Below are 23,358 nucleotides of genomic sequence, written 5' to 3'. Positions count from 1 at the left end.
GCAAACATATTTTATACAAAATATCAGTTCTGTGGTGTGACTCCCATCAAGGTATCTTTGTATCACACAGGATTGATCGTAAAAACTATTTTTATTGGAAATACTAAGTGTGAGAATGTCAGGATGCTCTGTGACCTATATGAGATACATTGATGACATCTTTTTCCTGTGGTGAGGAAATAGGAACCAATTAAATACCTTCTGCAGTTTCCTTAATTGAAACGGTCAAAATATTAAATTGACATAATGGTTTACATCAAAGATAACATTATCACACTTTAAGAACTTCACTGACTCAGGCACATACATACATACATACAAAATAACAGTTGCCATCATAGAAACTGGTATTACTTCTGTGTGAAAGGTGATCAAGGACAACGGTGTAAGACCCTGCAGAGCCCTGGGGAGGGGTTTCTGCCTATAACAGCCACCCTCAGATGACAACAACGTGCAAGCTGAGTGTGACTGACTGGGCTTGTGGATCCACTCTGGGTGGCTGATCAGGTACTGGTGGGTTGACTGGAGTAAATTTAGCTGGGCGAATATATTGCCTAGATGGAAGCCCAAATGTGTTGGCTTAACTTGCAATCATAGGGGCGGAGTCTAGTCGAGCAGTGGTTTTCACCAGGAACCCCTGCAAGGGGATTTGGACTTTGTGGCATCTGCCTGGCAGGTCGCGGCCCTCCGAAGGAAGTACCTTGGGAGTCCCGGGCAGCAGACATTACTGTGACTGTAGCGAGACACACTTGAAATAACTGAGACAGCATACTTGTCGTATTATGAAAACTGTAGTAGCCCAACTGGTGAGTAGGTCACTTGACGTAGAGATGTATACTGAAGGCGGCCCTCTTGGCGATAATACGGGAACTACAAGTAGCACAGTTAGCAGAAACTGAAGGTGGCTCTCTTGGCATAATAATGGAAACAAAAGGTAGCACACTTGGCATAAACTGAGGCTCAGAACCGTCTGCTGGAGATGGGACAGAAACCTAGCGAGCAAGACTGTAGTGATCCTGCTGTGAGGACCCACAAAGGACTCTGGGAAATTATTCCAGCAACAGGAAGCTCCTGGTCCAGGAGTTTTATACCTCCTGCAGGGCTGCAATTGGCTCCAACAACTACCAGAGGTCAGAAGAGACCCAGAAGGCGAGCTCCCTCCTCAAGCTCAGGCAAGATGGTGGCGCCCATACCTGGAGCCGGCAGGAGATGCACCGGCCCCACAAAGAGACACCTCAGCCACCTGCTAACTGCCGAAGACTCACAGCCGCCTGCTGAAACAGCAGAGGGACCGGAGACGCCATATGGGTAAGTATGGGAGTGGCCCTCTACGGCGGGCCGTGACACTGAGTGCGGAGGAGGATGAGGAAGGCAGACAAGAACTTAAAAATTTCAGAGCAGGACAGGAATTCAGGTGAGGTACTGATGGAATAGCTGAAAGGCAGGGAATGTGGCAGATGGTATAGTATCCAAGCACGGATCACAAGTTCACACCAAGGTACAAAATATAACTGTCAGGGTCTAGCAGGACTGACTGCCTTTTAAAAGACAAACCAGGAGAGCCAGCGAGTATAGGCCCCTCTTAATAAAAACAACTCTGTGCAGCTGCAGAGCTGCATGCATACACTCCCGGCTGGCAGAAAGAGAGGCAGCTGCAGCATTCCCTGAGGCCACGCCTCATAACACCTTCCCTTTTTCTCAATAAATAAGATTACACAAAAAATGCTGTATACTTTTTAAAAAGTGAATATGTTCCATTCCTCCCAACTGTACCAGTTTTAAAGGTATCAGTGTCTTGCGGTGGGGGTAGGGGGGCAGTTTGTATACCCCCTGTCACTCGATTTTGCAGAGCAGTAAGGAATAGATGGTGTGCACATATTCATGGGCAACAGAGGGGCTGGGGGCATGCAAGCAACTCACAAAATCACTATTATTTGAGAGTTTTGCTACCTAGCAAAGCACTTGCATCACAGGAGGAGCCTCCTGGCTGCGAAGGGGATGCAGTCAAAATCCCGATGGTCAAAATCCCGAATGGGTTATAATACCGACAAGGACAAAATCCCAACATTTTAAATACCGACAAGGACAAAATACCGACATTTAAACTGAAATCAGCCGTGAGAAGTAAAAGTATTTTCACACCAAGTTCACGAATAACGAATAATGATGAATTGAATAGATTTCAGTAATGTATAAAAAACATTCCACTTAGAGCTCCCTCTCTTTGTCTCCATCCTCAGACAAAGCTGGTTATATAAAAATATAATAACATACTTCTGCTGTGGGTTAACCATACTCCTTTCATATACAGGAATATAGGGCCTAATTCAGATGCATTCGCAAAGCTGCTATTGTAGCAGTAGCGATCTCACTTGAACCCTCTACGTCCTGGGAGAGCAGCTCAGCCTGCGTGACTACAGGGGTTCTCATATCATATTCTTTGTTATGGCCATATTAGTAACCATGGTACCGATGTTTCAGCAGTTATACGCGGTCGGATGGAAATGAAGAGACAACAGTGGGCGTCACTATGTTCAGGTTAGTTTCTGCCAATATTAGCATATAACTGCAATTGCGTATGGCAAATGATAGCAACAGCAATACAAAGAACAACCACATCTGAAGTAGTTCCATACTGTAATACTGATACTGTGTATCTTGGAGAAAAAGAAACACTTTCAGGACAAATGTAACCCAGTGACTTGATATCACAAAACAGTCAATCGCATGGAAACACTGACATCTTACATTAACTTTTGGGTACATCATATAATATGAAAATGTAGCAAATATGAAAGCTGTGTACGTACCCAACAAACTGTTCTTCAGACAGGACACTTGCCACCAGGGCAGTGAGGAGCAGCAGAAGATTCATGGTACTGTAGATGGGATTTCTGCACAGTTTGTGTTTGGTATTTATAAGAACAGAAGTATAATGCTATGACTGCATTCAGTACAGTGAGAAGCTGCAGATGGTCAACTTTATCTCAAGGTAATGTGCTGATATGGGACTTCATTTCTCAACAGTTGGTGTTCTCTCTTTTTTGTTGCTGGTATAATGCTGGGTACACACTTAACGATGTGTGTATCCAGCGATATCGGAGTTAATTGGACCTGGCGTGATGTAGGCATCAGAAAGTGCATACACTCGCAGTGCCTGATTAACCAATAGGCTGATAAGGCTGCAGTCATAGGCATGCACAGCCCATTTTCTTAGGAGGTGCACCATTTCTAGGGGAGTGTCCATCACCACCTACTGGGCGTGTCCATCAACGCCTATTTAGCATAAATGCAAACTAAATAGAAGGTGACTTATTTATGTATATGCACTCCAGAATGAATTATTCCCCCCTACACATATCAGAAACAGGTACAGTGTGCGCTGCAGTCACGCTGCAAAAATATAGACTATTAGACCATTACGCATATTGCCACACATTGTAATGGCAATAACATATAATGCCCCTCACACATAATGCTACACACAGTAATGCCCATCACACATAATGCCACACACCGTAATGCCCATTACACATTATGCCTTGACAAATTTTTGAAAATTAGGTACAGTGCGCACCGAAGGCATGCACCAATAATGTACACCGTAGTGCCTATTACTCGTCACACAGCCATTACATAGTATACCACATGCTCTAATGCCCATACACGTTATACCACACACAGTAATGCCCACGTAGTGATGCCCATTACACCTCACTCCGTAATGCCAATTACATATTAGGCTACACACCATAATGACAATTACCTATTATGGCCCACACTGTAATACCAGTTACCTATTACGGCACGCACCGTAATGCCAATTACATTTTACACCCCACACCGAATTGCCTATTACACATTATGCCACATGCTGTAATGTCAATTGCACATTATGCCACACACCAAAATACCCATTACACATTATACCACATGTATATGTATATATATATATATATATATATATATACACATTAAATATTATACCACACACCATATTGCTCATTACACATTATGTCACACACCATAATGCCCATTACATATTCTGCCATATAAGTGTGCTTACCTACATGCTCATTGTCAGGAGTTATATGTTTTATGCCAGGGTTTACATGCTCCTTGTGAGGCGGTTACATGCTCCTTGACACGGGGGGGAGTGTTGCATGCGCATTGCCACAGGGATTACATGCTTGTTGCCCAGGGGGATTACATGCTCATTGTCTGGGGGATTACATGCTTGTTGCCCACATATAAGGCCCCCCTTAGTTCTGTATACAAATAATGCCCCCCCCATAGTGTTACATGTATAATGCCAACCATAGTGCCACACGCATAATGCCCCCTGTAGAGCCACACGCATAATGATCCCCGTAGTGCAACACACATAGGGGGTTATTCTGCTTGCTACGGTGGGACCGTAAACGGGCGGATCAGTGTTTTTTTTGTTCTGCGCATGCGTAGCTTTCGCAATGCGCAGGCGCGCCAACTTTACACCGCTCACGGATGGGTCTTTCCGTGCGAAAAAAACTGTCTGCAAGAGTATGGTCATTGTGGGCGGCATTGGGGCGTGTTGAGCCGAAATAATGAGGAAAACTGGGCGTAAACATGGGCGTACACGGGGGTGTGCACCAAAAATGTACGGTGCTACAACCAGTCGATCGGCGAACGCGCCGTGCATTGGGGCCAGAAAACAGGCGGACGCCAACGATACCTCCAGACCACCCCTAGAGATACCGTATGAGAGCGGACGCCTGGGTCTGCTAATTAACGCTGATTACTACTCAAACTCATACAGCTGAATGTAATAAGCAATGCTGCAGCCTATTAAGTCACAACCATTATTTCACTACCTGCAAGCCACACACAGCCCACAAACACATTGGAAGCATATCTTTCTACACTTCTCTACATGTAAAGGTTGGTTTAATTGTAGGTAAGATTCATTTTAAGACCTGCTTATATATGCCAAGGTAGTTAGTTTATAACCATTTACACACAATCAGTAAGTGTTTTTATATACTTTAAACAGCAGAACATTCAATTTACAGAAGTCGACATGTGTCAACTTTTTCACTGTGGGCCTTATTCTGGTCAGTGCGGTCCATTCCGAATTCTTTCGGAGGGCGCGTTTTAGCCGTCTGTGCATGCGTAGGCAACGCTATGCGCATGTGCCACGCATGGTCTCCGTACTCGTTCTCACTAATACCGTACAGAAATGTGCACCGAATTGACTCGGGAAATATGGGCGTAATATGGGCGTCATTTGGACCTACACATGGGCGTGGATTCAAAGTGGGAAAAACTGGGCGTAAATACTGGCGTACACGAGGGAGTGCACTAACCATGGTAGGCGTGCATTTGGACAGCACATCGACTGCAAACGAACCAACACGCATGAAATATGCGGTCTTCATAAGCAAGTTTCACTTTGCGGAGACCACTTGTTCATGTGCTAGGCATTCGGTTCGCCTAATTAGTACGCCCACACCTGAAGCACTCTCAGCTGAACATAATACAATCCACTCCTCTACTCATTATTGCTTAATTACCCTCTTTTCATAGCTTCAATTTCAAAAGCTGAAAACACCACTGCATGCTTGCTATTTTACACACATTTACACTGCAAGCAATGGACAGAAATTGGTACCACTAATATAATTTTACATGTCACTTTTACATTCAGCAATAACAGCACACATTTGGGGGTAAAAATAACATTTATTAAATTTGTGGAAAATATATGAATTTTATAGCATGTTATTTGGCACATGCCAAAAAATAAAGGTAATAAATGAATGAATAGCACTTCACATGATGTAAGGGTTAATGTAAAGTGGTAGTAATGCAATTAGGAAGTGGTAGTAAGTATCAATTAGGAATTAATTGATTACAATCAAAAAATCCTTTTTTTATGAGGTTGGCTAATTGCATAAGTGTGTCATGTGGCAGATGTATGAGTTCAGATAACAGTCGTGAGTTTTGCGGAAATACCCCGCATCGGTGCGTATGGGCAGCTTCCCGTCCGTTCTGACGCTGTTAGACTGTGCAGAATCTTTGAGTTGCCACCGCACACGCACGGTTTGGTTGTTGTCCGAAAACACACCCTCTTCTTAGAGAGTGAGTCCGTCCGAATGCGGAGGACCTGTGGGCGTTTGTTATTACAATCTCTGAACAGCGTGGCGTTCGGTCAGCTCCAAAAGAATTCGGAACGGACCGCACCAACCAGAATAACCTCCTGTATCACCAACATAACTTTATTTAAAAGTAAAACCAAAGTGGGGACACATAGATAGTGATTAAAATGCCACATTAGAACATAATAAATATACATGTAATGAGGGTTAAAATGTTGTTTAATTTGGTTGTTCATTAAGGTAGACAATTGAGGTAATAGAAAACAATAATTGAATAAAAATTAGAATAATTAATTACTTGTCTTAATTATAGTTGAAAGGCTAGATTAGCAGGTCCATATATGTGAAGGGTATGCCACCGTGCACGGACGTACGCTCACTCTCACGATCGGTGACACACGCTGAGTTTTCCATTGAAAAAAAGCGAGACCCGTCCGTGCACTGTGGCGTACGCTCAGATATACGCAAGATGTCGGTGGGAAAACGGACGAAAGACATCCGTAAACGGTGGCGTACGCTCTGTTGTACGCCAGTTATCGGTGTCTAAGAGGAGATCCGTCCGTGCACGGTCAGCATTTGAGCGTACGCCACTCCCCTTTGTTGGTGTTTGTGACCGTCCGTATGCGGATGTTTTGTGGGCGGACTTTCGCTCACCGTCCGCGTACAGGAAACGTACAGTGAAACGGACCCTGCGTACGTTTGGCCGACCGAACCAGAATAAGGCCCATAATGCTGACCCTTTAGTGCCACACACAATTCCCCAATAGTGCCACATACATACTGCCCCCCATGGTGCCACACACATAATGCCCCTGTAGTACCACACACAAAATTCTCCTGTAGTGCCACACAGATAATGCTGACCCTTTAGTGAAAACACACAATGCCCCAATAGTGCCACATACATACTGCCCCCCATAGTGCCACACACATAATGCCCCTGTAGTGCCATATGCATAATGCCCCCTGTAGTGGCACACACATAATGCCCCATATTGCCACACTTATAATGGCCCCATAGAGCTCTATACACAGGAGCTGCCTGGAGCCTTCGGAGGGAGGGGAGAGCTAGCTGCCACTGCCGCAGTGTGTGGGGACCAAGCTGCAGCTGCCAGGCGGGGGGAGAGAAGGAGGCTACCGCTGACGGGCGGTGGAGGGGGGGAACTGTCATTGCCGGGCAGGGGAGAGCATGCTGCCGGTCAGAGGAGGGACATTTGCAGCTGCCGGGCGGAGGGGGCGGCAGGCAGCATCTGGCCAGCACTCAAAGGGGAAGGATGCGGGGTTGGTGTCATTAGGAGGTGCCTGTGCACCTCTGGCACCCCCCGTGCGCACGCATATGGCTGCAGTGTAAGGTGCCAGGGCATAGGGGGTGACTTACAGGGGTGTGGTACAGGAGTCCGACAGTCGGGATCCCGACAGTCATTAGCCCGACTGTCGGACCCCTGTACCATAGCATGGTGAGCGCAACTAAGCCCCTTGCGGGCACGGCTCCCCTCCTCGCTAATGACAGCCGGATTCCATGCTGTCACAGCGCTATACAAGCACTTAGCCGTGATTGGCTCTATGCGTCTCCATGGAGACGCTTTCAGATAATCTGGGCTACGAGGCTTTCCCTTATTGGCTGAAAGCGTCTCCATGGAGACATATAGAGCCAACCACGGATGATTGCTTGTATAGCGCTGGGACAGCGCTATACAAGCTGTCATTAGTGAGGAGGAAACCAGCTCACCCTGCAGCCAGTGAGGGGGTGAGCTGCTGCGGAGACTGTCACAGCTGGAGCCTGGAATGGTAATGTATAGTGGTGTAAAATGAGTGTATGTTTATTAAAGTTACAGATGGAGTGCCTGTCATGCTTGTATGTCCTGGCGATTCTATCAACCAACTGCCAGGTCCCGCCATCAGACAGAAGGGGGCGCACGAACACGAGATGCTCACGTGCCCCGTTCCATCTGAGCCCAGTGCCGCCCTCCGCCACCTCCCCACCGCTACCCCGTCGCTGCCTGCAGCCCTCCGCACCCCCCCCTAACCCTGTCCATCTCCCAGAAGCAGAGACGGGCAGAGATTCCGCTCCCTACTGCCGAGTGATGGAGAAGCGCGATTGCAGGGTCCCCACTCCGTCCAGGGCTGACCAGCCACGGTGCACATGGTACAGCCGGGTGACCTTACGTAAAAGGTGTCCCCCCCACCCCCTGTGGCATGACACCACGGGCTGTTGGAGCCCAGTGCTGTTGGAGCGGTTATGGACTGAGCAAAGCGCGCCATGCAAGATTACACTAATTGGGTATGCACATTCAGGTGTCAACATTAACACCCAAAAAATGTGAAATTATCCTGTCAATATTTCCCTGTGTTGATCTTCTGTGTGTCGACCTTATCCTGTGTTGATCTTTTCGCAGTGTCGACCTTGTGCATGTCAATCTTCTGCTGTCGACCTCGGCATTGTCTGTGAGCTACATCACAACAGTCACAGAATGTCACTGCCACAGAATAGCAAGTAAAAATAATATACTGTTTTGCAGAAGATATTTATTTTATTTTCATCTATTTCACCTTGGCACTAGGACTTCTCCTAGCTGACCTGTATTACAGGATTCTGTTGTGTATATTCTCCCCATGCTTGAAGCAGGAGAACGCCCAGCATTTTATAGGCACACACATAGAAACACTGGGCGTTCCCCAGTGAACGCAGGTGAATCGATGCCTGCTTGGGACGGGCGGCTGATGTCATATGATGTCAGTGCCCCCACCTGTTTGTTAGGCAGGGAATATAGGCTGCCTAGCGGACAGGTCTGAATCAGGCCCATTGATTGTCAATAAATAAAATAACTAATTTGCACTTGCTGGATCATGGCATGCAGTCCAATGAGGAAACATACTTTACCAGGGACTGGAAGCCCACAGCTTGTGGCCCTATATCTGCTACACAACAGTGTAACCTGGGATTTGCATGTGGAATGTCAGAGCATCTTATCAATACATAAGTCAGGAATATATAGACAGCAGAAGCCAAGAGTCAGGGTCACAGATATAGATTCATTAATAGTCACTCAGGCAAAGGTCAGGAGTACAAACAAACTTTCCTTTACGGATATTCTATTGGTATCGCCTATTGGTGTATAATCTGGGTGGTATAGATACCAGCGGAAAGTTCAGTGGAGTTTAATCCACACAGAAGATCCTTCACCAGGTTTGGAGGTTTAATGGTAGCAACAGTAAAACAGAGGGGTTAATAGTGCTGACTAACGCGGGGTAATAGCAGTAACAGGGTAACGGGTCTCACCAGTATGAGCACGATTGCAGTGCTGTGCCACCTCTATACAGTGGCGTGAGCCGGGTCGCATCTAAGCAGTGGCACAGCAATGAGAGTGCTGGAATGCACTCTACACTGTAATTTTGCTCAGGACTGTCTCTGATTACATTAAAAAAAATTAAACTTTTACTTACTCCTTGGTACAGCATACCTCCCAACATTCCAGACAAGTAAAGAGGGACAGCTGCGTTGCTTAGAGACAAGGGACATGGCCTACAAATTGCGTAATGCCTGTGAGGCTATCCCCACAATTTTGCCGGTGTGGGGGCCTGAGTAGCGGGCTCTGTAAACTGCTGGCCAGCCCCCAGCCTCTCTACTGCAGGAATAGATGGGGCAGATGACAGGGGGGAAGCCCAACTGCCCCCCTTCCCCCTCCAGGACACTGCCGGCACGCGGAGGTGACCCCAAAAACCGGGAAGTTCCGGTGGTAAGCGTGACAGTTGGGAGGTATTTGTAGCTAAATTCACAGGATTGTGCCACAAATCAAATCTATTTTCTATCTTCCCCTGTTACAAGGGTTATTCTAAAAAAAACTGACCCGATTGCTGGGCTGCAAATTTGCAGGCTGAGAGATTATCGAATGACCACGCATGCACACAGTACGCAGTGCACATGTGCAGGGTACCCCTGTGAACTAAGCCAGCAATGGTTTGCCATCACTGGCCACTCACAAGGTGATTGACAGCCGGAGGCTGCTTGTGGGCGGCACGCCGCCGGTTTCTGATAGTGCCCCAGAAAACACAAGCATTACCCCGCCGTTGCAAGGGAGAAGCGGCCTCCTTCTTCCCATGCCCATTTCAGCGCTGAGTAAGTATAGACATATTCGGTGCTGCAAACTTAGGGAAAACCATTTGATGGTGAGTGATTGCGAATACTTCTCCCCCTGTGTGCACGGCTGTGAATGCATTGGCAGCCTGTGCACAGGGGCAGGGGGAGACCTTGGGGGGTGATATTTACCTGATGGCTGATTGGTGCCATCTTCAGTCCGCACAAGAAATTCAGACAGCACAGATGTGTCCATTCAAATAGTGTTTATTCAGGTATTATATTATCATTATATATTTATCCTTATTGCCTTTTAAGTTATAAGACTGTCTCCGAGTCTTACTATTCAATTGTATACATTCTTGAATGTTTTTTTATTGTATACCTTCCATGTGTGGGCAATCACTCTTTAACGAGGTCAATCCAGACCAATTAAGGAGGGTGCTTATACCCAGACCAAACCTTGTGGCAGTCACCTTGAAAAAGCTGTCCTGGAGTGACAGCGAAACGCGATGGTGTCACCTCAGGGACCTGTCAGAGATTTGCCAACCCCATCCTGCTGAATTTTCTGGATCTGCACCAGCACTTTCCTGGCATTTGGACCAGCACATTGCACTTTATTGAGGAGCATATACCGACCAGTCAAAGCAGACTGTGAACCCTCTTGAGAGCAGTGAGGAGAAGTAACATTTGGGAGTGCCATCAACAGGCATAACAGTCTTCTAGAGAGGATCCCCCTTATCCACAGCCCCAAAAAGGACTGGGACATCTCCACTAATTGCTTGGATTACAAACTTTGGACTCCACCATTCTCCTCCTGTACCAGTGCCGGGACTCTATCAGTGACCAGAGCAGGTTATATCCATAGGCGAATCTAGGGGGTGGTCCGGGGGTGCACAGGACCACCCATTAGCACATTTTGTAGCTGAGGGATGGGGCTTTCCAACGAGCCCAGCCACGTGTCTCTAGCCCCCTGGGAACCGGAGATATGGCCAGGCAAAGCTGGAACATTTTCCCTTTACGATAACATGGGACCCGCTAATTCCGACCCCCACCCATTTCAACGGCTGCCAGTTCCCCCGTCGGCATCACTGAAGCTTGAGGTTGATCTCAGTCAAACCCAAATCGCTGGGCCTTCAATCTGATACCAGGCTGGATCCATATGGGTTCATTGGTTCCAGGGATATTGAGGTTAAACAATTTTTTTAATTTCTTAAATGTAATTTCATGACTGTTTATGTTTTTTTGAGGGCAGATTTCTCTGGAACCAAACAACCCAGTTTCACGGGACCAAAATCATTCCAAGCCAACTCAAAAGTTCTTCAATATGATACTGGTCTCATGTAAATGGGTCAGTTGGTTCCGAAGATATAGCTGGTTTGTTAAAGGGGAGTAGGGAGAGGGGAGTGGTTGTCTCTCCCCCCTCACACCAGAAAATGCATGATCCTGGGACCATATTCCCGGGTAAATCCCTGCATTTTCTGTTGTGAAAGGGTTATTATTTCAAACAGCCGTGACCTGCAGTGCTCTGAATACAGCCGGGTAGCCCCCTGCTCTCTGCCCAGCTGTCAATGACTGTCACCCCTGCAGCTTCCGCTACAATTCTTCTCCCCGCTTTCACCTCAGCCCGCCCCCCCCCCCATTTAATCATGTGGTGCCGGCGCCCGGCGTGCTCCCCCGACGTCACGCACAACAACAGCGCGCACAATATTTCAAGGGATGCTACAAGTGACAGTATGTGGGGGCATAACGCATAATGTGTGGCTTAATGTGTAAGGGGCATTATGGTGTGCAGCATCATGTGTAAGAGGCATTATGTGTGCAGCATCATGTGTAAGGGACATTATGTGTGCAGCATCATGTGTAATGGGTACTATGGTGCGCGGCATCATGTGTAATGGGTACTATGGTGTGCGGCATCATGTGTAATGGGTACTATGGTGTGCGGCATCATGTGTAATGGGTACTATGGTGCCATCAAGCAAGAACCCCCTAGCAATGAGCACGTAGGTAAGCAGCACTTGTGTGGCAAATATGTAATGGGCATTACGGTTTGTTATATAGTATGTAATGGGCATCATGATGTATGGCACAATGTGTAATGGACATTATGGTGTGTGGCCTTATGTGTAATTGGCATTACGGCGTGTGGCTTTATGTGTAATGGGTATTACGGAGTTTGCTAAAATGTGCAATGGGCATTACTGTGTATGGTCGAAAGTGTAATACATGAGGCCACACCCCCTTTTTGCCATGCGGCTACGCAGCGCAAAGGTCCCCCTGCTATTATGTCTAGAACTGGGACCACCCATTACAATAATTCTAGATTCGCCTATGGTTATATCACCCCCCTCATTATTCTGTTGACAGGTCCCCCCCCCCATTTCTTTTATAATTGCCACACCGTACTATATATACATTTTATATTATATGTGATCAATAAATTGTTTTGTTATATTTTTATCATATTGTGTCATTAAATCAGCGCTGCAATTCTTCTCTTTTTGTTTACATTTTAAGGGTTTGACTAGCCCTCTTTTGCAGCAGCTTACATTGGGTAAACAGCCCAGATCAAGCGCTCTACACAGTTTACTGTATTTCTTTAGATGTGTCCATGCTGTCTGCAAAGACGGGAAAGCTATGGGGGCTCAGTAACATAACTATAGCTCCGCACCCCCCGCGGTGGCGGGGAGGCGCAGAGAAAGCGTGGGCGCCGGTGGGGCTGCGGGGCTATAGTTACCCGCTACTGTCTGCCGGTACCTGGCCTGCCGTCACGGTCCCATCTCTCCCAGAGCTGGCTCCTGCTGCTATAATGAAAACTGACACTTAGAAAATGGCTGCCCCCATACTGCAGACAGTTTTTGAGGATGCTAGAGGAGCTGGCGGCCTCCTCTAGCATTCTTAACTGTCTGCAGTATGGGGGCAGCCATTTTCTAAGAGTCACTTTTCATTATAGCAGCAGGAGCCGGTGCCGGGAGAGACGGGACCGTGACCACAGATGCGGCCGGGCAGGTACGGGCATGGGGGGGCGCGGCAAAAAAATTTGCGGCGGGGTGGCGCAAATTAGGTAGTTACACCACTGTGGGGGCTGCAGGGTGAAAATCTAACTAATGGGGGACAAACTAATGGGGAACAAACAGAATCTGCCTAACTTAATGGGGCCTGCATAAGGGGGAAACTGTATTGATGGGGAAACTAAAGGGTACATCTACTAAGGGGGAACAACTGAACGGGAAAATAGTAGGCCAGGGTACAACTACTGAGGGGGAACTACTGATGGAGGAACTGTGTACAACTACTAAGGGGGGAAACTACTGTATACTAAGGGGGAACTACTGAAGGTACAATTACTAAGGGGGCATTACTAAGGCTACTATTATGGGGGGTACTACTTAGGGAGGCTGGTATATGGGACTGCAGTGGGGGACAACTAAGGGGCTCTCTGAAAAAAAAAATTAAATGTTTACTACAGGGATGCCTCGTATCAGTACAGCTGTGCTGCTCAGTGTCCCATATCAGTACTGATTCCTAAGTCTAATTGGGCCAGATGTATCAAGCTTCAAAAAGTAATAAAGTGAAAAGTGATAAACAATTTCCCAATCAGCTCCTACCTGTCATGTTTCAAACCCAGCCTGTAACATGGCAGGTAGGAATTGATTGGCTGGCTGTTTATCACTCTACATTTGATCACTTTTTAAAGCTTGATACATCTGACTCCAAGGGGGGAATTTACTAAGATTGAATGGCTACGAATGCCCATATTCGCAGCCATTCGATGTCATATATGGCATATACATAAATTAGTATTTTCCAAATTTACTAAGGCCAGTATATGGGTGTTCGTATTCTTTTACGAACAATATAGTCATTTGTATTTTGATTTACAAATAAACAGTGGCGTAACTATAGCGCCGCAGACCCCGCGATGGCGGGGAGGTGCTGACTAAGTGTGGGCGCTTGGGGTTCGCGGGCACTATTGTTACGCCCCCCAGCGCCCCCCCTTGTGGGTTAATCGTCACAGGCTAGGTGACAGGCCTGCAGGGAGAGGCAGGCAGAACAGGGGCGGAAGGAAATAGCAAGTAAATAGCAGGAAGGGACAGGCAGTGCGGAGGTGCAGCGTCAGCAGGAGCAATGGCACATGTGGGGCGTCCTGCACTGGCTGTAAGAAGAGTCAAGGGGAGAGCGGAGCTAGGAGGACGGCGAAGCAGACCCAGTGCCTATGCAGCAGTGGGGACAGACCTGATGAGCAGCGAGCATCCAGAGCCTCCCACCCACGGTAGCTCCGGTCCCAGCACACAGCGAGCATCTCTTCCCAGCGACGCACCATCCATGCCCGTACCTGGGCAGTGTAAAGCCCCAGCGACGCAGTGTCTGGGAACTGAAGCACTAAGAGCAGACTCTGTGGATGGACAGTGGCGGCCGAGACACTTCACGCTGCCCAGGTACCACCTCACCTCCCCTGCCTGTATCTGTCCCAGCCACAGGGGGGGTGCGCCAAAATTTTCCCGATGGGGGGGCGCATCATTTGTTGTTACGCCGCTGCAAACAAATATGCCTTTGAAAGAATACGAGGCTGGTAATTGCTGGGCGGGGAGCTCATGCCGGGTTTTTCTTTTTTAGATAGATAGATACATAGATAGATATCTACCCACTCTCTTGCACTGAGCACTTTATATCTCACTGTTATGGTGGAGTGATCCCATAAAAGATTTTCTCAAATACAAGACCGGTGAGTGTCCTCGTTTTTTCTACATATTTTGGTTGAACTGGGATTCTGGTACATCTCAGCTGACACCCCGGCAGTTGATTTTTCAATATTTGTGGAGAGTGTGATCCCAAAAACCTGGATATTTTACATATATTTTATACAGTCTAAATTTAATGTCTTTACAATGATATTTTATCAGAACAAAATTTGCTTTTAAAGAATACTTCCTGCTTTCCCTCATTAACGAGGCGAAGTAGGAAAGGACATTGACAAGATTTATTAACATCTTGTCCGCCTAAGCGGAGAAGCACAAACCCCCCTCTCTGGTGATGTCCCCTTGAAGAGACAGCGAATCAGTTCACACTGACACACTGTCTCCTTCCCCATGGCCGGCTGTACTGGGCATGTGCGGGATCTCGCTACTCACGAGAGACGTCCAGCGCAGCCCGAAGCCAGCAGCAAGGACAGGGATGTCGCTGTTGTGGGGATAGGACTTTGCCACCCTGCAGCCGTTGAAGCGGATAGTGGCAGGGGGCGGAAGGGTCAGCGCTGTGGACCATTCATACATTTACCTTGCATATCGGCCTGTGCACACCGGCTCCTTCTTACATGGGGGGGGGGAGCGATATCAGTGTACATAATGGGCCCCATACATCAGCAATTAATTGTGACAATCCTGAGATCTGGAGATGATTGCCACAATTAATTTTAGATGTGTGGGCTCCCCTTTTTGGCAATCCCAATCAAAAATGAATAGGGATCGCCAATCGATTGCTTAATCAGATTTTTAAACATGCTTAATAATCTGGTATTATCTGCGGATGTTTTTTATATGTGTGGGCATTCCCAATTCGTCTTCTTCATCTATTTACATTATGAACAGCTAAAATGATAATCGATTGGGCAATTTCCAGATATGAAGATGCAATTTTTAGATGGAAAAATCTGCCGATTACTGAAATAAATCTGTAATGTGTGGGCAAGTCAAATAGATTGTAGAATCCATTTATCTGGCCAAAAAATCCCTGGATCTGGAAATCCATTAATTGTGATTGCTGATGTATGGGGCCCATTACATAACATGCGCTGATACCCCTTCTTCCCCATAGTGCACCTTCATACAACTGCACCAATATGAGATATTTTACTTTCATTTTTTCTCTAAAGAAAAATCTCAAGTGAACATTGTCCTTTGTACGCACTAAGAAATATTTATTGTAAAAGTGCCCATACACGATGCAATAGGCGCTGTACACAACCAGCAGACGGCAACAGCAGTGATACTGAGAGTCATTACCTTTTCTATAACCCTAGTTCTCACCCAGCGGCGTAGCTACATTTGGGCACCCCCCCCCCCCCCCGCCGCCCATTCAAACCCCCCCAATCCCCCGCAGCCTTACCTTTCGCGCTGGTCCCAGCGGCTCCGTTCTTCTGCTGAGGACCACCACAAAATGGCCGCCCCCATACAGCAGACAGTTTCAGAGAACTGTGTGCTATATGTGGGCGGCCATTTTGTGGTGGTCCTCAGCAGAAGAACGGAGCCGTCGGGACCAGCGAAATAGGTAAGCCTGCGAGGAATTGGGGGGAGGTGTAACTATAGCACCGCAGCCCCCGGCGCCCCCATATGCACAGCGCCCCCCCCCCCCCGCGCGGTGGCGGGGGCTGCGATGCTATAGTTACGCCAGTGTTCTCACCTGTGTTTGTCCCTTATCTCTGTGCTCGATTTTCAGCGCAATTTACCGTTTTAAGGCTGCAGTGGGAAAGTGCCAGAGTTGAAATACCGTTTAAAGCTAAATGGTATTTCAACTCGTTTTTAAAGCAGAGTCCTACATGTTAAAATAACGTTTAAGAGGCAGTGGGAATGCCTCTTAAACATTATTTAGCCTCCAGGCAGTCCCAGTGCCTGATGAGACCTAGTAGTTCTCACTTTGTGCATGTGTAATGAGTGCACGTGCATAATAAAGAGCCGCTCATTACATATGCGCATATGTAATGAGCGGCTTATTATTATGCACGTGAACTCATTACATATGCGCAAAGTGAGAACTACTAGTTCTCATCAGGCACTGGGACTGCCTGGACCCTGCATGGACCCCCGGTGCCTCACCACTGCCCTGCATCCCCGTACAGGTAAGTACAAGGGGAGGGGAGGTGGGGGGACAGGGCAGGTACGGGGGTTAGGCACTCTTTACACTTGGGGGGGGGATTAGGCACTCTTTACACTGGGGGGGGGTTAGGCACTCTACATTTTACACGGTTCACTGCAATGGGAATGGTACTTAAATGGTATTTAAAACGGTAATCTGCTGCAGTGGGAATGCTAATACCGTTTTAAATACCATTTAATGCCCCTTTCCCACTGCAGCCTTAAAACGATATATTGCCGATTTTTGAGGGCAAAATACCGTTTAAGGCTGCAGTGGGAAAGCGCCAGAGTTGAAATACCGTTTAAAGTTAAACGGTATTTCAACCCGTTTTCAAAGCAGTGTTTTAAACGGTAATCTACCGTTTAAGAGGCAATGGGAATGCATCTTAAACGGTATTCTTAAGGCCCATACACACTTGATGATTTTCAGCTGAAAATCGCCTAGTGTGTATGCCTCAGAGATTGCCGACTAGCGATGATGCGCGCTCCCGCATCATCGCTAGCAAAGTGGGCAGTCTGCTGGTTTTACCAGCACATCTAGCGATGATGGCTGGTTTTTCTGCCATCATCGCTAGGTGTGTACGGCCGCCGGGCTGAAAGATAAGAGACTTTCAGCCCAGCTGACCGCCCTGCACACTCCCTCCCTCCCCCTGCTCCATACTCAACGCCGCTCACCAGCGCCGCCCCGCTCGTCCGCACAGCCCCGCTCCCTCCCTCTGCCAATACTCACCCGGCCCCGCTCCAACGCTGTCTGCTCTGGCTCACACTGCTGCATGGAGAGCAGGCATCTGACAGGTCACCCCGCCCCCCCAGCTGACTGGCCGCTCCCTCCTCCTCCCTGCTGAGTATAGACACAGCCACTGCCCACCAATGTTTTTTAAGGCAGTAATATATACATTGCTGGCACATGCCAGCATTGTATATATTACTGAAACAACGTTATTAATAAGCCACTGCCCACCAATGTAATGTATATGCCAGTAATGTATACATTGCTGGCACATGCCAGCAATGTATATATAACTGGCACCACTGCCCACCAACGTTATGTATTAGCCAGTAATGTATACATTGCTGGCACATGCCAGCAATGTATATATAACTGGCACCCCTGCCCACCAATGTATATTTTGTTTCTACCTATGTGCACCGCAGGAAATGAAATCGCAGCCGTGCAGGTGGGTGGGATTTCACTCTGGCGGTGCGGCATGGGGTGGTGTTTACCCAGGGCTGTGCCATACACCGCAGCGCCCCAGGCGGGGGAGAGGTGGCCTCGCTTCTCACCGGGGGAGGGGGGAGAGGTGATGCGGTGGCCAAACATAGCAAAAATGTTGACGGCTGCGGGATTTGTACGCACCACTGGCCCCTCCCCCTCCTTTTTTTATGAGAAAACAACTGTGGGTGTGCACCTTTTTAACCCTGAAAAGCCCATTGAAGTCACAGGCACTCATTTGTGCTGTAAAAACGTTTTGAAGAGCTAAAACGTTTTATGCTGCTTTCCCACTGCAGACCAGTTTAAAGTACTGGTAATCTTAAATGGTATTTAAAACGGTATTAGCATTCCCACTGCAGCAGATTACCGTTTTAAATACCATTTAAGTACCATTCCCATGGCAGTGAACCGTGTAAAATGTAGAGTGCCTAACCCCCCCCTTCCCCCAGTGTAAAGAGTGCCTAATCCCCCCCCCCAGTGTAAATAGTGCCAAACCCCCCCGTACCTGCCCTGTGCCCCCACCTCCCCTCCCCTTGTACTTACCTGTGGGCAGTGGGGAGGCAGCGGGGGTCCATGCAGGATACAGGCAGTCCCAGTGCCTGATGAGACCTAGTAGTTCTCACTTTGCGCATATGTAATGAGTGCAAGTGCATACTAATGAGCCGCTCATTACATATGCGCATATGTAATAAGCGGCTCATTATTATGCACGTGCACACATTACACATGCACAAAGTGAGAACTGCTAGGTTTCATCAGGCACTGGGACTGCCTGGAGGCTAAATAACGTTTAAGAGGCATTCCCACTGCCAGGGCAGCCGAGAGGGGGGGGGGAGCGGGTACTAATTACCCAGGCCCAGGCTTGCTGGAGGGGCCCCGCAGGGGCCCTGGTCCGACCCCTCCCTTCCCCCTCCGTCCCTCCCAGGTACCAACAGCAGCACACACTTCTACAGCATGTGCTGTGCTGACAGCAGGCTCAGCATGAGTAGTAGTAGTAGTAGTAGTAGTACGTTTATTTATAAGGCGCCACAAAGTGTCCGCAGCGCCGTACATAGCTAACAAAAAAAAACAAATTACAAGGTAACGTACAGGGTGTGTAGAAAGATACAGTATAAATAGGGGTATAGCTGGTAGAACTAAAATCAGCATCAGTTCAGAAGTAGGTGTCAAAATAGTCAAGGAGACCGAAGATGAAGTAGAGGAAGGGAAGAACAGGACAGGAGCACAGGTGAGGTAATGAGGTAGGGTGAGTACGTGAGGAAGGAGGGCCCTGCTCATAAGAGTTAACATACTAAAAATAGGTGGGTGGACGAACGAAATACAATAGGATAAGTAGGAACGGAGGGGAACGGAGGCAGGATAGGAGGATCAAAAGAGGTTAGGAGGAGGGATAGGCTAGTCGAAAAAAGTGGGTTTTGAGGGAGCGCTTGAAGGAGGTAAGGGAATCAGATAGCCTGATGGGTGGCGGGAGGTTGTTCCAGTGCAGGGGGGCAGCGCGAGAGAAATCTTGGACACGGGAGTGGGAGGAGGTGATTAGGTGAGAGGTCAGTCGGCGGTCAGCAATGGAGCGAAGAGGACGGGAGGGAGTGTGGATAGAGATCAGTGAAGAGAGGTAGGGAGCTGTGGAGGAGGAGAGAGCCTTGTAGGTGGTGGTGAGGAGTTTAAAGAGAACTCGGAAAGGAATGGGGAGCCAGTGAAGAGATAAACAGAGGGGGGAGGCGGAGGTAGAGCGGCGGGAGAGGAAGATGAGCCTAGCAGCAGCGTTAAGAATGGATTGGAGAGGTGCGAGGCGGGTGAGAGGTAGCCCAGAGAGAAGGATGTTGCAGTAGTCAAGGCGGGAGATGACAAGAGAGTGAATGAGAATTTTGGTCGCGTCAGTGGAGAGGAATGGTCTGATGCGTGAGATGTTGCGTAGGTGAAAGCGGCAAGACTGTGAGAGAGCACGAATGTGGGGGGTGAAAGAGAGGGAGGAGTCAATGATGACACCGAGGCAGCGCGTTTGGTCGGTGGACGTGATCTCTGTTTCACCAATGCTGATGGAGATAGTGGGAGAAGAGGGGATGTTCGGGGGATGGAAGACTAGAAGTTCAGTTTTAGCCATGTTTAGTTTCAGGAAGCGTTGGGTCATCCAGGCTGAGATGGCCGTGAGGCATTCGGAGACCTTGGACAGAAGTGATGGGGATAAGTCGGGGGAGGAGAGATAGATTAGGGTATCATCAGCATAAAGGTGGTAATGAAAACCATAGGAGCTGATGAGGGTGCCCAGAGAGGTGGTGTAGAGGGAGAAGAGGAGAGGGCCAAGGACTGACCCTTGGGGAACACCGACTGGCTGGGGGGTAGTAGGAGAGGAGGAGCTCGGAGTGGAGACGGAGAAGGAGCGATCGGAGAGGTATGAGGTGAACCAGGAGAAGACCGTGCCAGTGATGCCAAAGGAGCGGAGGGTGTTGAGCAGGAGAGGGTGGTCAACAGTGTCAAAGGCAGCCGACAGATCAAGCTGGATGAGGATAGAGAAGAGGCCTTTGGATTTAGCCGATAGTAGATCGTTAGTGACTTTGGTCAGGGCAGTTTCAGTGGAATGTAAAGGGCGGAACCCGGATTGGAGGGGGTCTAGAATGGAGTTAGCAGTAAGGTGGCTTAGGAGACGATTATAGGTCAGACGTTCTAGGAGTTTGGAGGCAAAAGGGAGGAGGGAGATGGGCCTGTAGTTAGATGGAGAGTTGGGGTCCAGATTTGTTTTTTTGAGAATTGGGGAGACAAGAGCGTGTTTGAAGGAGGAAGGGAAGATCCCAGAGGATAGGGAAAGATTAAAGAGGTGAGCCAGGTGAGAGCAGACTGATGGACTGAGACGACGGATAATATTTGAGGGGATAGGATCAAGCGGGCAGGTGGAGGGAGAAGCGGATTGAAGGATAGAGTGGACTTCAGCAGCAGTGGTGGGGTAAAATGAGGACAGGGGTAGGAAGGAGGGGAGTGGAGATGTAGGAGGGGAGGAGGGAGAGGGTGAGGTCATGGCAGCAGTGATGGCAGTCCTGAGAGAGGAGATTTTGGTTGAAAAGTAGGTAGCAAAATCAGCGGCTACGATGGAGGACGGAAGAGCTGGAGGAGGGGGGGAGAGCAAGGAGTTGAAGGTGGCGAAGAGCCTGCGGGGATTGGATGATTGGGAAAGGATGAGGGACTTAAAGTAGGATTCCTTGGCCAGAGCAAGGGCAGAGCTGAAGGAGGAAAGAATGAATTTGAAATGGAGATAATCCGCAAGGGAGCGTGATTTCTTCCAGAAGCGCTCAGCAGTGCGAGAGCACTTTTTAAGGAATCGGGTGATAGGTGAGTGCCACGGTTGGGGGTTGGAGCATCGAAGGGGGATAGAGGAGGGAGGGCAGGCAGAGTCCAATGCCGAAGATAGGGTGTCATTATAGAGGGAGGCAGCGAGGTTCGGGCAGGACATGAGGGCGATTGGGGCGAGAAGAGGACACAGCGTGTTTGAGAAGGCAGCAAGATCAAGTGTGTTGACGTTATGCCGTGAGACAATGCGCTTGGGAGGGGGGGTGGGAGAGGGGGAAGCAGTGAGGGAGAAGGAGATGAGGTGATGGTCAGAAAGAGGAAAAGCTGAGATAGTGTAGTCAGTAAGGGAACAAGAGCGAGAGAAGACGAGATCGAGGGAGTGTCCTTGGATGTGGGTGGGAGAGGTAGTCCACTGAGATAGGCCAAGAGAGGAGCAGAGAGAGAGGAGTTTGGAGGTGCCAGGATCAGCGGGGTTATCCAAGGGGATGTTAAAGTCACCAAGAATGACAGATGGCAGGTCAGAGGAGAGGAAGTGTGGAAGCCAGGCGGCGAAGTTGTCAAGAAATTGGGAGATAGGGCCAGGGGGGCGGTAGATTGCAGCGACACGGAGGTGGTAGGGGTAGTATAGACGGATAGAGTGAGACTCAAAGGAGGAGAAAAGAAGAGAGGGTTCAGGGTGAATGACACTGTGGGTGCATGAGGCTGAGAGGAGAAAACCCACACCGCCACCTTGGCGACCGTCAGGCCTGGGAGTGTGAGAGAAAGAGAGGCCACCGTGGGAGAGAGCAGCTGGAGAGACAGAATCAGAGGTGGAGAGCCAGGTCTCGGTGATAGCAAGGAGGTGGAATGCTCTAGAGATGAATAGGTCATGGATGGCAGGGAGTTTGTTGCAGATGGATCTGGCGTTCCATAGTGCACAGGAAAGAGGGGGGGTGGGTTGTGTATTTATGTGGATAAGGTTTTTGGGATTGCAGAAGCGAGGGGGGGTCATTGGGAGGGTGGGGGTGCGGGGGCGAGTGGTCAGGATAGGTATGGGATGGGAGGGGGGAGGAGCAGTTGGAGAAAGTGAAGTTGAGAGATTAACAGCCATGAGGAACCGAAGGTGAGAGGGTAGGTTAGTGAAAGCAGACAGAGGGATTTGGGAGGACAGACAGCGTCTGTAGTAAATTTGGTAGAAAACAGAGTGAGAGAGAAGGTAACAGGCAAGGAACTACTGTCAGAGAGGAGACCAGTGGGTAAAATCAGGTTGATTGAGTAATCCAATTAAGTATGAAACAACAACAAGTGAGAGGATGAAGGGAACAGAGAAGGTCAGAAGTGAGGCAAATGTGAGCAGGCGTGAAGAGGGAAACAGAGTGCAATAAATGTGTGGCAAAGATAAGAGAAAATAATAGTGAATGAGTAAAAATGACATACAATGTTGGAAAAATATAGATACAATGAATTAAATGTCAAAATTGAGCAACAGGTTACAATAGGATAGAAAGAAGATGAATCTATTACAATAAAACAGAATATGAAAATTTAGACTGTGTTCAAACTCACCTTTTTCAGTATTCTAACTCACCTGCTTCAGTTTCCAACTCACTTAAGTAATCAAGTAATTAACTCGCTGTCAGTGAGTGTCTCACTGACAGCGTGAGAGGTCATGATGAGCCTGCTGTCAGCACTGCACATGTTGTAGGTGTGTGCTGCTGCTGGGATGACAGTTTTCAGAGTTTTCTTTCACCCTCCTCTAAACATTTTGGGGGCGGGACATAAGTGTGGGAGGTGCCCACACCTCCCACACTTTGGACACGCCCC

The 23,358-nt window shown here is 48.3% G+C and overlaps 1 protein-coding gene across 3 annotated transcripts in view; it reads right to left on the bottom strand.

Moving 5' to 3' along the window:
• Positions 1-23,358, bottom strand: part of LOC146074800 (carboxypeptidase A2-like) — a 63,192-nt gene that overhangs the window by 39,386 nt on the left and 448 nt on the right. Inside the window, exon 1 of one of the 3 annotated variants that reach the window (XM_083183308.1) lies at positions 2,811-2,929. The exons of 1 other annotated variant lie outside the window; for it this stretch is intronic. In XM_083183308.1, the coding sequence (XP_083039434.1) occupies positions 2,811-2,875 (65 nt within the window). In that variant the 5' untranslated portion in view covers positions 2,876-2,929. Of the gene's footprint in view, positions 1-2,274; positions 2,403-2,810; positions 2,930-23,358 lie in introns of those variants that run through there. One more of the 3 variants, XM_083183310.1, reaches the window with a different exon arrangement.

Source organism: Crinia signifera, chromosome 4 (genome assembly GCF_055691185.1).
Source record: "Crinia signifera chromosome 4, ASM5569118v1, whole genome shotgun sequence".
NCBI lineage: Eukaryota > Metazoa > Chordata > Amphibia > Anura > Myobatrachidae > Crinia > Crinia signifera.
This window is presented reverse-complemented; position numbering and strand designations above follow the sequence as displayed.